The sequence below is a fragment of the Myotis myotis genome, unplaced genomic scaffold, assembly GCF_014108235.1.
Source record: "Myotis myotis isolate mMyoMyo1 unplaced genomic scaffold, mMyoMyo1.p scaffold_m19_p_18, whole genome shotgun sequence".
Lineage (NCBI taxonomy): Eukaryota > Metazoa > Chordata > Mammalia > Chiroptera > Vespertilionidae > Myotis > Myotis myotis.
In genome coordinates this window covers 8,628,079-8,640,993 of record NW_023416322.1, presented here as the reverse complement: position 1 = coordinate 8,640,993, position 12,915 = coordinate 8,628,079, and the positions used below count along the sequence as shown (strand labels likewise).

Here is a 12,915-nt window from a genome sequence, read left to right as displayed (position 1 = left end):
CCCCGGGTTCTGGCCCAACATCCTCTCTGACCTTTGCCTGGCTTTCCCAGCACTTGCATCCCGTTAAAGCACTAGGGCGCGGGGCAGGGAGAGCTAAGTCGCCGGCTGGCCGGGCCAGGGGAGGGTCTGCGCTCACCTTTAAGTCGGGAGGCTTGCTTCGGGGTCCCGGGTTGGGCGCAGCGCCCGCGTCTGAAGTTGGCCCGCCGGCAGAGTTAGCACCCATGGCCAGCCCGGGCCGGGGGTCCGCGCCGGGCAGGTGGCAAACGGCATCTTCCAGCCCCGCTCCATCCTCCTCTCCCTGCTGTTGCTGCAGCTCGTCCGATTTGCACCTCTTCATGCTGTATGTGGGTCGGCCCGGGGAATCTGTCCTTCCGGGGAGCCGTCTTGGGGGGAGACCGCACCCCCTCTTACACTCAGAAACGAGGCCCAGGGTCTAAGTGACCAACGAGGGAAGGAGTCGACAGAATACAATTTCTTGGATCGAGAAATCAATCTTTAAAGGAGAGGGAGGGAGGAACGAGGAGGGGAGCCTTGGTTACAGCTTGGAATAGTTCCCGACGACCTGGAGCGCGGAGGCAGAGCACAGTGGAGGCTGGCCGGCGGGAGTCCTTGGGCGGTCATGGCAGCGGGAGGGGGAGGAGGGTGGCCCCCGGGCCCCGAACTTTCTGCTTCAGGGCGCGGGCCGGGCAGGGGAGCTGAGCAGCGCAGCGCATCCCCCTGGGTTGGCCGGGCTCTGGGCGAGGCAGGGCAGGGGGCAGCCGGCCGGGCAGGACCTCGGCGGCCGCCCTCGGCGCCGGCTGGGGCCCCCGGCCCTGCCCCCGGCCCTCGCCCCGCATGGACCGGTCGCGGAGCCTGCGGCGCGCGGCGCGCCGGGCCTCCTCGCTCCCCGCCCGCGGCCCGCTCCCCGCCGGCGCGCCGCCTGCTGCAAAGCCGCGACCGCAGCCAAAGCCAACGGCGAACGCAACCTACCCGGCCCGGCGCCTCCGCCTGGCAGGGGAAGGCGAGGCAAGGAAGGAGTGACAAGGGCAACGAGCCAATGGGAAGCCTGCAGGGCCGAGGGGGCGTCGCGCGGCCACGTTTTAGGGTTGGTTGCACGGTGGGCGCCCCCAGAAGTCTGGAGGGCTCTGCTGGGGCGTCCTGGCATTGCGGAGAGGGCTGCGGAGTAGGGGCGGGGACAGCGGGCCACCCCGGACCTGGCTGACAGATGCTGCAGGGAACCTCCCAGGAAAGACTCTCGGGATTACCCCCCACCCACCCAGTTTTATTTGGTGGGGAGGGGCGCAGTAGGTATGCTTATCATCACCGCTTTTTTTCACTCTAACTTTGCACATTATATGCATACTAGAGTACTGGTACACGGATTTGTGCACCGGTGGGATCCCTTGGTCTGGCCTGCGGGATCAGGCTGAAACCCGCAGTCTAACATCTCCCAAGGGGTCCCAGATTGCGAGAGGGTGCAGGCCAGGCTGCGGGATTCCACTGGTGTGCGAATCCATGCACCAGGTCTCTAGTATGCATATAAGATCTTTGGTTAATCTCTTCTCACCCTCCCCCCTTCCCTGCTTCCCTCTGAGATTCATCAGTCTGTTCCATGTTTCCGTGCCTGTGCTTTGAGTGTCTGCCCCCTGGTGGTCACTGCACGTCATAGCTACTGGTCAACAGTTGAATGGTCGGACAGTTGGACACTTAGCATATTAGCCTTTTATACATATAGACTAGAGGCCCAATGTATGAAATTCATGCAAGAGTAGGCCTTCCTTCCCCCGGCTGCCGGCACCAGCTTCCCTCTGGTACCTAGGACCCGGGCCTCCCTCTGGCCGCCAGCAGGCACCTGGGACCAGGGTTTCCCTCACAGCCCCAGCTTCATCCAGAAGGTCGTCCGGAAGAACTTCTGGTCTAATTAGCATATTACGATTTTATTGTTGTAGATATATAGCTATCCCTTCAATGTGGAAGACCTTGGTCCCTAGGAAACTTGGTCTGAAACAGAAACTCATAGCTACATTCAGTGCTGCAAACGCAAAGGGAAGGGTGCTTCTTCTGTCCCATTGCCCCTTCCCCCACTTTAACTCTCATGAGTCTTAGCTTTATGCTCAGGAATGACAAAGTCTTTCATATTTGAACCCAATAATGAGTGTGAGCATGCTTTGTAAACTGTAAAGAGCTTTTTAAATAAGAAAGGATATTAATGACAGGAGAGTGGGACGTATGGAAGAGAAGGAGAGGAATGCAATCTCTTTTTCCCATAAATCTCAGCCAAACTGCACCAAGTAATCTGAAGGCAGAAGAGAGCAAATATTGGGGTAACCAATATACAGACCCTAGTAATAGCAAAGCCATCCGCATGCCTACTGTGTGCTTACTTTTTGCCCGTCCAGCAGCCTAGAACAGCAGTTCTCAAAGAATGGTTCTGGGACCAGCAGCAGCAGCACATGGAATCTTGATAGAATGCAAATTATTGGACACCAGCCAGATCTACCTAATCAGACATCTGTTTTAACAAGCTCTCCAGGTATTTCTGATGCAAGCTCACATTTGAGAACCCCTGGCCCAGACTGTTAGTGAAAGGGACACTGACTCTGTGAGTCACAGTGACAATCTCCACTGTTTCACAGTGTAACAACCCTTTTTACACCCATCATTCTGTTCTAGCCTCATGTCAGTCCTACTAGCCTGTGAGTTTCTTGACTCTCTTCCATCTGCTTCCCATTCTAATCACTCACCTTAATGTACATCCTAGAAGAGCCTAAGGTGTTAAGAGTTTACTTTCTAAACTAGGCAGCTCCATTTTTTAGAAGATGGGAACTTAGGATGGGTTGGGAATGTAAAACCACCCCCCACATCCACTACACAGTATCAGACACAATGTAGAAGAAACACAATGCAAGCCTATAGCATTTCTAATGGTGAGGGAAAGGCGGAATGCCATGAAGACCCAGGCAGATCTAGACAGAACCAGTGGGCAGATTCCCAGGGTGCAAGATGTCAAGCAGAGGAGTCTACTGCCCCCCGTTTGGCCCCAGAGAAGTGCAGGGGCCCCACAGACCCTGGGCCAGTCTTGGGGGGGGGCAAGCAGTGACCAGCAAATGGTGAACCTACATGGACACATGTTCATGACCTGACTCTAAGCTGAAGAAACGTGGAGAGATGGTGTGAAGCTTTAAGGAAGCAGAGACCATTATCATTTTGACTTACGCCTCATTTCTGTACTAGGTTGAAGTGATCCTAAGTTTGATTTTTTTTTTTAATTTTATTTGTTGCCCTAGCTGGTTTTGCTCAGTGGATAGAGTGTCAGCCTGTGGACTGAAAGGTTCCAGGTTCCACTGCAGTCAAGGGCACATGCCCAGGTTGCCGGCTCAATCCCCAGTAGGGGGCGTGCAAGAGGCAGCCGATCAATGATTCTCTCATCATTGATGTTTCTATCTCTCCCTCTCCTTTCCTCTCTGAAATCAATAAAAATAAAAAAATTAAAGACACTGGGGGGAGGGGAGACTGGGAGGTTGTCAAGGGCGGGGGGAAGGAGACATATGTAATACTCTTTGTAATACTTTAAGCAATAAAGAAATATATATGGTCAAAAAAATTATTTGTTGATTAGAGAGAGAGACATTGATGTTCCACTTATTTATGCATTCATTGGTTGATTCTTGTGAATGCCCTGACCAGGGATCAAACCTGCAATCGTGGCATATCGGAACAACACTCTAACCAACTGAGCTACCCGGCCAGGGCCTTGGTTTTTATATTATCGTACACATAGCCAAATTTCCTGTTTGTGGCCATATTTAACAAGGTGTGATGCAGATCAACAAAAAGTCTGTGGTGTGTTTCATGAAATCAACAAATACTTTACATTCCATTTTGGAGAGGCAGGATAGCATGGTAGTTAAGACTTCAGACTCTGTGACCAGACTTCCTGGGGACAAATCCTGGCTCTGCTCTCCACCGAGTATGTGATTGGAGGCCAGTTCTCTAGCTTCTTTATTCCAAGGTTCCTCATTTGGAAGGGGAGGATACTGACTATATCTACCTTAGTGGGTACTGGGTGATAGGGTGGGTGAAAGTAGGTTTACAGGAGTTCGGATGGAAACAGACATGCAGGTTATGATTATTACAATAGTTTTATTAACTCAGAAGGATGTATATTTCATATACACTCACAGCTGTAAACCTACTTTTGCCACCTCTGTCGTAAGGCACTTAGATACTGCCTGGCACAGAATGAGGGCGATACCTATCATCAGAGATGTCATCTGGTTTCAAAAGTGTTGTACATTCCACTCCAACGGTTCTATCCTTGGAGGTTCATTTAAATGTGTCTCACCCACTTCTGACTTCCACTGAGTGTCATATTGTAGAACAAATATGCTACTGCCAAGGAAGTTTGAGTGGGAAGTCTGTGTAGTGAGCTGCGTGACCTGCAACAGCCAGTTGGAAGCTGGTAGCACATTATCATTAGCCATAGTAAATTCTTGGGTACCTGAGACAAATAGAACCTGGAAGTATTTTGATTGAAATTCTACTTGAAGGATTGGATCATTCTATTTTTCTAGGCTTCTTTGGGAAAATACAGGCACATACTATGTTTCGATGTTCAAGATAAGACAAAAAAAATTGCGATTTACAAAGCAAGAAATTATAGTTGGTAGCTAAGAGTAGCATTCCCCCTTTCTGCTTTGGCATCACTAGTTCATTACAAATGAATAACATGGGTAGTTCGTGGGAAGAACATTGGTCTTGGTGTTAGAAAACCCATGTATGAATTATGGTTCTGTTACTCCCTGTGTGTTCTTGGGCAACCAAATCACTCAACTTCTTTCACCCTTGTTTTTCTCATCTATACACAGGGGCTGATCATATCTATCCTAGATGGTTATTGTAAGGATTAACTAGACAGTGTATGTGAAGAGGCTTGATGTGCTCAGTAAACCTGAAGGACACAAAAATAATCAACTTGTCCACGCCCCTGTCTGCCACATGAGAAAGGCGGAATTGTCTCACCAGGATGAATGATTTTTGTGAAAGGAAATCCCTGTTTGAAGGGGGGCTTTTCTGGTGGTATCAGATTTGTTAGACCAGTAAGTTGGATAAACAAGGATAAAGATAAGGGCTGTGGAATCCTGTTCCTTTGTCCACAGCCAGTTCATTTAGCCTGATAAACTGATAAAGTTTTAATTATAGAGGATAAGTTGCTGAGACCAAGTAAGCATAGAGTAGGGTGTGTGTGTGTGTGTGTGTGTGTGTGTGTGTGTAAAATCAACTAAGTCTGAGAAATAAAAGACTTCTTTTTGCCAATAGCAAGAGGCTTGTAGATTATCCAAAAAAATTGTTTCCTATTCTGTAGAAATTCTTTAAAAATTTTTTTATTGAGATTATTTTATTTTAAAAAGTTTTATTTTAATTAAAGAAAACATCTTATGTATCAAATGGGTAGGTAGTTTTTGAGAGCTATTTTATTTTATTTTATTTTATTTATTTAAAGACTATGTATCTTTATTTTTATTTTTTTAAATATATCTTTATTGATTTTTTACAGAGAGGAAAGGAGAGGGGTAGTTAGAAAGATCAATGAGAGAGAAACATTGATCAGCTGCCTCCTGCACACCGCCTACTGGGGATGTGCCCACAAGGTACATGCCCTTGACCGGAATCAAACCTGGGACCCTTCAGTCCACAGGCCAATGCTCTATCCAGTGAGCCAAACCACAGTTAGGGCTTGAGAGCTATTTTAAACATACTGAGTAGACTGCTTTTCTTAGAAGGTGAAAGCATTCTTTAGAAAGACTAGGTATAATAATTTTGATCACTGTGTTTTGATACCAGCATCATTACAAATATTCCCTTGTTAACGTAACTTTCTTCCCTTTCTTTTGGAGATAGCCATTTCCCCTTAAAAACAAATTGGGTTCTGTGGAATTGGGAGGAGGAAACTATGCAAATCATCCTCAGGGAGATTGGCTAGAGTGTTGATGACATCACCATCCCACCACCGCAATACACGGTTTTTATTGGCTATTGTAAAAGGCAGGCTGGACCGGGAAGGCTCTGCTTCACTCGTGAGTTGGAGAAGGCTCTGTGTCTAAACAAATTTTATCCTGTGGTGTTTTTTTTAATTTAAAATGTACTCAGGAGCATTTTCCATATGTTATTGCATTTTCCATGTTACTGCATATGCAATTAGACATATGCTAAGTAAACATCTAAAATGACAGCTTACCATTCTACCAAGTGAATGTATCATGGTTTAACCACCTTATTCTTAGATAATTATTTCAATTTTTCACCTTCAGAAATAAACTATAATTACTCTTTTTATTCAGAAATGCTATATATTATTCCTCCATAGCACAGAACCTCTGATACCAGACGATGTTTTAAAGGACTGAACAAACTGAACAGATTTGCCCCTCTTGTGACCTTTGCGCTCCCAGCAGCCCTAGACCTGTATGGGAGGCTCCAGGGTCTGGCTGGTCCCTGGAGCGGTGGCTCTCCTATCTGGAGTACAAAAAGCTGGAAGTTTCTGTTTCTCCTCTCGGGGAGGATGCATATTCCTCATTCTGGGTGCTTGTTGCTGCTCAGTGATGGGAGAAAAGTCACAATAATCATGGCCATGAACAGAGGAGGTTTGTGAGGCATAAACTTAAACCCTGATTATACTGCTCTGTGTGGAAGCCTGGGACTGGTAAAATGGCTGCTTTGTGTCCTTCCCCGTCTCTATAGGGGAACCATACAAACCTCCGGACAATCTGTTAGTTAAAGCTGAAAATGCTAGACCTTAAAAAAACAAGGAAGAAGGAAAGAGAGAAAATGTCAGCTTGACTCAGAGAAAATCCGTTGTTTATTATTTTACTACTGAAGGTAAATACCTACGGCAGTTTCATCTGCTATTCTATGCGGTACTTTTAGATATAATAAGAGCAAGCAGCTACCATTTACAGAGAAACCTAGGTGTGAAGCATTTCGCTGGGAACCTTGTGAACTCTCGCTCCCTTAATCCCCGCAGCAGCTCTGCAAAGGCAGGTGTTACTCTCACACTATGAAAGAGGAAACAGGCTTGGAGAGATCATAGCCCTTTCATAGGCCTGAGATCTGCCTGACTCGAACCCTAAAAGCCTGTAGCTCACCTTTTCACGATTAATTCTGAACCACTCTTGTGGTAAAGAAGTTATCAATGAGTATTAGTCTATAGTTAAATATACCGACATGCATTCAAATATATTTATGAAACACATATGTACAAATGCTTTACAAGATGCCTGTGGAAGGTAGAGAACAAAAAAAGTCATTGGTCCTTGCCTTTGCACTTAAAGAGGCCTGTTTGGGCCCTAACTGGTTTGGCTCAGTGGATAGAGCATCGGTCTGCGGACTGGAGGGTCCCAGGTTCGATTCCGGTCAAGGGCATGTACCTTGGTTGCGGGCACATCCCCAGTGAGGGGTGTGCAGGAGGCAGCTAATCGATGTTTCTCTCTCATTGATGTTTCTAACTCTCTATCCCTCTCCCTTCCTCTCTGTAAAAAATCAATAAAATATATATATTTTTAAAAAGAGGTCTGGTTGGGGATATGAGACACACATGAAACATAAAACAGCAGCACAGGATTGAAGAAGTAATGTCTGTCAACACTCAGAGTCGGGTGAGGGGGGGAGCAGTCATTACCTACCACAGCCCAGAGGAGAGAGAGAGCTCTCTGGGATGGATTAAGGAGACTAAGGAAGAAGTGTTACACACATTCATCCATATCATTCATGTTAAAAGGATAAAATGTTGCTTTAGAATGATTCGAAAGCCTTTAAGTAAGCAAGAACTATACGTCATCTTGAATATGTACTCATTCAGTATTTGGATCTCTTTAACACCTGCCTATTACAGAATTTTTATGGCATATTAGTAATGGGAAAAACACCTTTTGTTTTTATTCTCTGAGACCACAGAGCAGTGCTTCTCAAAGTATGGTTCCTGTGTTATCAGAGTTGCAAGGGTGGGGTTTCTCCCTTGCTAATGGGAGTGGGGCCGTTATGATATCGTGAGAAAAAGAATTTACTAAGACTCACACGGGAGAATGAGTGATTTTTATTTGCATAGAGTTATGTCCCTTGGTTGGTAAAGTCCCATTTCCCTTAAACTAGTCCTGGAGGATGTGCAGCCGGGACTTCAGCAGAGATAGCAGCAAAGCCAGTGTCCGAAGTTTCCACTCCATGGATGATGGTCCGCAGGATGATGGTCTAGCCACTGAACCAAAATAGCTAGGGATTAAATTTTTATTTATTGATTTTTAGAGAGAGAGAGAGAGGAAAGGAGAGAGAAGAGAGAATCATCAATTTGTTATTCCACTTATTTATGCATTCATTGGTTGGTTCTTATATGTGCCCTGACTGGGGATTGAACCCACAACCTTGCATATTTGGACAATGCTCTTAGCAACTGAGCTACCCGGCCAGGCCCCTAGGTGATTCTTATACACACTGAAGTTTGAGAAACACTGATGTAGTAGAAGACTTGGCTAATCGCATAGAGTGATAGATTTGCGAGCTAATACCATCTCCTATTCATTGAGCACTTCCTGTATGCCTAGCACACACTCACTTTAGTCTGTAAAACAAACTTAGTAGCTCAGTATTGTAACCTCCATTTTACAGTTGAAGAAACTGAGGCTCAAAGAGAACTAAAACTTGCCTGAGTTCACCTGGTTCGAGAGAGCTAGCCAAACCAGTTCTGCTTGCCTTCAGTGTGTGTACTTTTCCCACAATGCCTACCACAGTGTTGCCTAGGGATTGAGTGCCTATTATGTGCCATATAATTTCAACCTAAATCTTTCAATGCCCTCAAATGGTACTCTTGCCATGTAAGATAACTAAGATTCAGAGATATTAATTTATAATCTCAAAATTACCTTCCACCAGTGAGAACAGAGCTTCCTTTTTTTTTTTTTTTCTTTCTAGGATGGCTTTTCCTCACTGTTACTTCCTCCTGAGTAATTTTCATACTTTTTTCCCGCTCTAGCTGCCAGGGCTTCCTTTCTTGGTATAAATTATCCCAACCCTTTGGCACCTAGTTTGGAATGGCCAATCATGAGCTGAAATCTTGGTTTCCTTTTCTAACAGCTACCACACCTTTTCTGAACAGGAACGAGAGCCACCGTCTGAATCAAGAGGAAAATGTCAGTTGCTTGAAAAACTTGCTGCTGATCTTGTGACTACAAAGAAAAAGACAACTCAATCAAGGGAGCCTCTTCTGGGAAGGGGAATCACACCATCCCATGTGAGATCTCATTCTGAAGTATGCATACTTATAAACAATTTCCAGTCTCACCCAGCCTGGGGCATACTCACACAGACAGAGAGACAAAGGCCTGTTTTCACTGGTGAATCCACCCACCCAGGCTTGCCTTGTACTCTCACAGGGTGCTGATGAAAGGAGTTAGTACTCCAGTCAAGACAGAATGACAGTGCAATTCAGCGGTGTATAGACCAAGTCATATAAATGTCTGTACTCAATTCCCACTATCCTGGGAAATAATTATAAAGAAAGCAAGTAATGGCACAACAACAACAAAAATGTTTAGTACCATGAAAAGCCTGAAACAACCCTCATGCCCAAGAATAGGGAGTGAATGAGAAACAATGGCATAACGATACAATGGAATGTTATGTTGCTCTTAAGCAAAATACATATAAGCATATAGAAACACAAAAAGCCTTCTTTAAGTGATGTAAAATGGAAACATTAGAATACAGAGTTTGCCTTGAGCTAGAATAAGGGCTTTGGAGTAGGATGAATGTGTGTTATTAGCTATTTGGACGGAGACACATCACTTAACCTGCGTCTCAATTGTTGTCTATAAATTAGGGGGTAAACATATCTATCTTTCCAGGGTTGTTATAAGAATTAAAGGTGATATAAACTCTATGGGTAAAATTTGTAGAAACCATGATGGGATGGGAGTGCTGTTGAAAATTTTATTTGACATGTATTTATTTTTATGATGTCTTAAATGTAATACTACTTTCCCCCGTTATTCCTCCACATCAGCCGTGTGCAAACTACGGCCCGCGGGCCGGATCCGGCCCGTTTGAAATGAATAAAACTAAAAAAAAAAAAAGACCGTACCCTTTTATGTAATGATGTTTACTTTGAATTTATATTAGTTCACACAAACACTCCATCCATGCTTTTGTTCCGGCCCTCCGGTCCAGTTTAAGGACCCATTGTGGCCCTCGAGTCAAAAAGTTTGCCCACCCCTGCTCCACATCCTTAAAACATTTCATCCTCCTTAGGCCAGAGATGGATGCTCATGTCATCTGGAAACTTGCCCAAATGGGTCACTAGCCCTTTAAGAAGAACTGGAGAGCAGGAGAACGATAGGAGCCCCAGACCCTAACAGGGGTGGGCAAACTTTTTGACTCAAGGGCCACAATGGGTTCTTAAACTGGACCGGAGGGCCGGAACAAAAGCATGGATGGAGTGTTTGTGTGAACTAATATAAATTCAAAGTAAACATCATTACATAAAAGGGTACGGTCTTTTTTTTCAATAGTTTTATTCATTTCAAACGGGCCGGTTCCGGCCCGCGGGCCGTAGTTTGCCCACGGCTGCCCTAGAACGTAGGAAGGTGGCTCTGCTGGGTCCCAGGACTGTTTTCCATGCACTTAGAGATGTATGTGCAGCTTGCTACGTGGAACTCCCTCTCTCCTCTACCATTTGGGGTTGGGGAATGTTCTCGTGACCAGGATGCCTTCCATCCACTTTTGCTTCGGAATCCTAAGCCTCACTTCCTTTAAATCACCTCCCTTCAGAGCCGGATTCATGAGAAAGCGGGTAGGCCAGAGGATGATATGAGAGAGATATTTTCTTTCAGCTGAAATAGGTTGAGCTGTTTCGGGCATGATGTTGGGCACGTATGGATAGATACATACTAAGCCAGTTGGAATATGTTTTAGAACTTGGGCTTCAGAATCTTTCAGAAAACCTCTACCAAGAGAGCGTGGACACAGAAAAGGGTATTGACAGGTTTTCATCTATCCATCTTCCTCCATCCAGGATTGGCCCAGAGATTTAAAAATACAACCTGTTGCTATGTTTTACGCTGGGCAGGCAAAAACATGAACCAACAATGAATTCCACTAAAGTGTCAGACAACATCGTGGAGAAAGAATCCAAACCACTTAGACTGGGAAAAGCAATATTATCTTGCTGATGAGAAATGAATTGTGGCAAAACCATGTTTAGGACTTCTGGAAAGCTTTGGGTCAGTTACTCTAAAAAATTTCTAACCTGGACCACGTAGCTCTGTTGGTTTAGTGTATCGTCCCAATACACCCACCAAGGGTTGTGGATCCGTTCCCCGGTCAGGGCACATACAAGAATCAACCAATGGATGCGTAAAAAAGTGGGACAACAAATCGATTTTTCTCTCTCTCTCTCCCTCCTCTCTCTCTCTCTCTCTCTCTCTCTCTCTCTCTCTCTCTCTCTCCCTAAAATCAATAAAAAAGAAAAAGTTCTAGAAACTTTGTTCCTCTACTTGGCAGTAAAACAAGATTATCACTGTTTGGGGTTGCACCAAATTCCTTTTAATTGTTTTTCCCCTTCATGCTGTGCATCCTAACAGCCAGGGATGCCACTGATGAAATATTCAGCATTGGAATGATACTTGATGTATAATTAAATAGAATGCATTTAGTTCAGTTTTATAGACCTTTGGTCTCCAGGGAAGAAAACATTTATTAAGCACTCCTATGTGCCAGGCAGCGTACTAACTGCTTTGCACATTATGCCATTCAATCTGTACAACCCCATGAGTTAGGTATTATTAACTCTACTACACAGATGAAATAACTGAGGCTCCAAGAAGCTAAATTATTTGCTTAAGATCACAAAGTAAGTAGCAACACAACCAGCCCTGGAACTCGGGTCAGATTCTGACTCATGCTTTTCCCTAAATTTTTACAAAATTTAATTTCCATTTACTGTGGCTCATCCCAACCAAAGACTGATGTTGAGCACAATCATAGGATTCTCCCTTTTACCAGAAGCCAGCTTTTAGAACTTGGGTTTATAGCAAGCACCATCATCTCACAGTTATCTTTTATTGAGTGTCTTTTATGTGCTAGGCTCTGTGTTGAGCATTTTTAAAAGTACTTTCCCCCTCATCTTAATCCTCATAATAACCTATTATCTCATTTGATGGATGAGAAAATGAAGACTCAGAGGGGCCAACAATTTGCCCAAGATGGTAAAGTTGCAAGTCAGGGCTAGAACTCAGGTTTGTCATATTGATAATATAATTGATAAAAGCAGCAGCCATTGATTGAGTGCTTATTATGTGTCAGATACTGCTTTTTAAAAACTTGAACATAATTTGAGATTTACAATTGGCGTTGTTCTTTTAATGCTCACGGTAACTCTCTGAAGAAGGTACTAAGACTCAGAGAAAGTAAGGAATGTCTCCCAGGGCATACAGACGGGAAGGGATAGAGCTAGGATCTGAATGCAGGTCTCTTTGACTCCAAGACAATTTGCTTAACCCTGTGGCTTTGCTAACTCCTGTTCTGTCTTTGCACACCCAGGCCTCCCAAAGTGTGGTCCACAGACCGCAGCACTGGCATCACCTGGGAGCTTGTAATAATGTGGAATCCAAGTCCTGCCCCAGACCTACTGAATCAGGAGTGTATTTTAGCAAGATGTCCACACAATTCTTGTGCACATTAAAGTTTGAGAGGCACTGAATTGCAACACCATCAGCAATATACAGAATAAGCAGAGAAGAGAGCAAGATAGTCTAGAATAGGATTCTTCTTCTTTTTTTTTAATGTATTTTATTGATTTTTTACAGAGAGAAAGGGAGAAAGAAAGAGAGCTAGAAACATCGATCAGCTGCCTCCTGCACACCTCCTACTGGGGATGTGCCCGCAATCAAG

At 44.8% G+C, this 12,915-nt stretch overlaps 1 protein-coding gene across 1 annotated transcript in view; it reads right to left on the bottom strand.

The window, feature by feature from the left end:
• Positions 1 to 815, bottom strand: part of TMCC2 (transmembrane and coiled-coil domain family 2) — a 36,966-nt gene extending 36,151 nt beyond the window's left edge. The window contains exon 1 of the mRNA XM_036343204.1: positions 137 to 815. Coding sequence (XP_036199097.1) covers positions 137 to 337 — 201 coding nt within the window. The 5' untranslated portion in view covers positions 338 to 815. The remainder of the gene's footprint in view (positions 1 to 136) is intronic.
• Between the last annotated feature and the right edge of the window lie 12,100 nt (positions 816 to 12,915).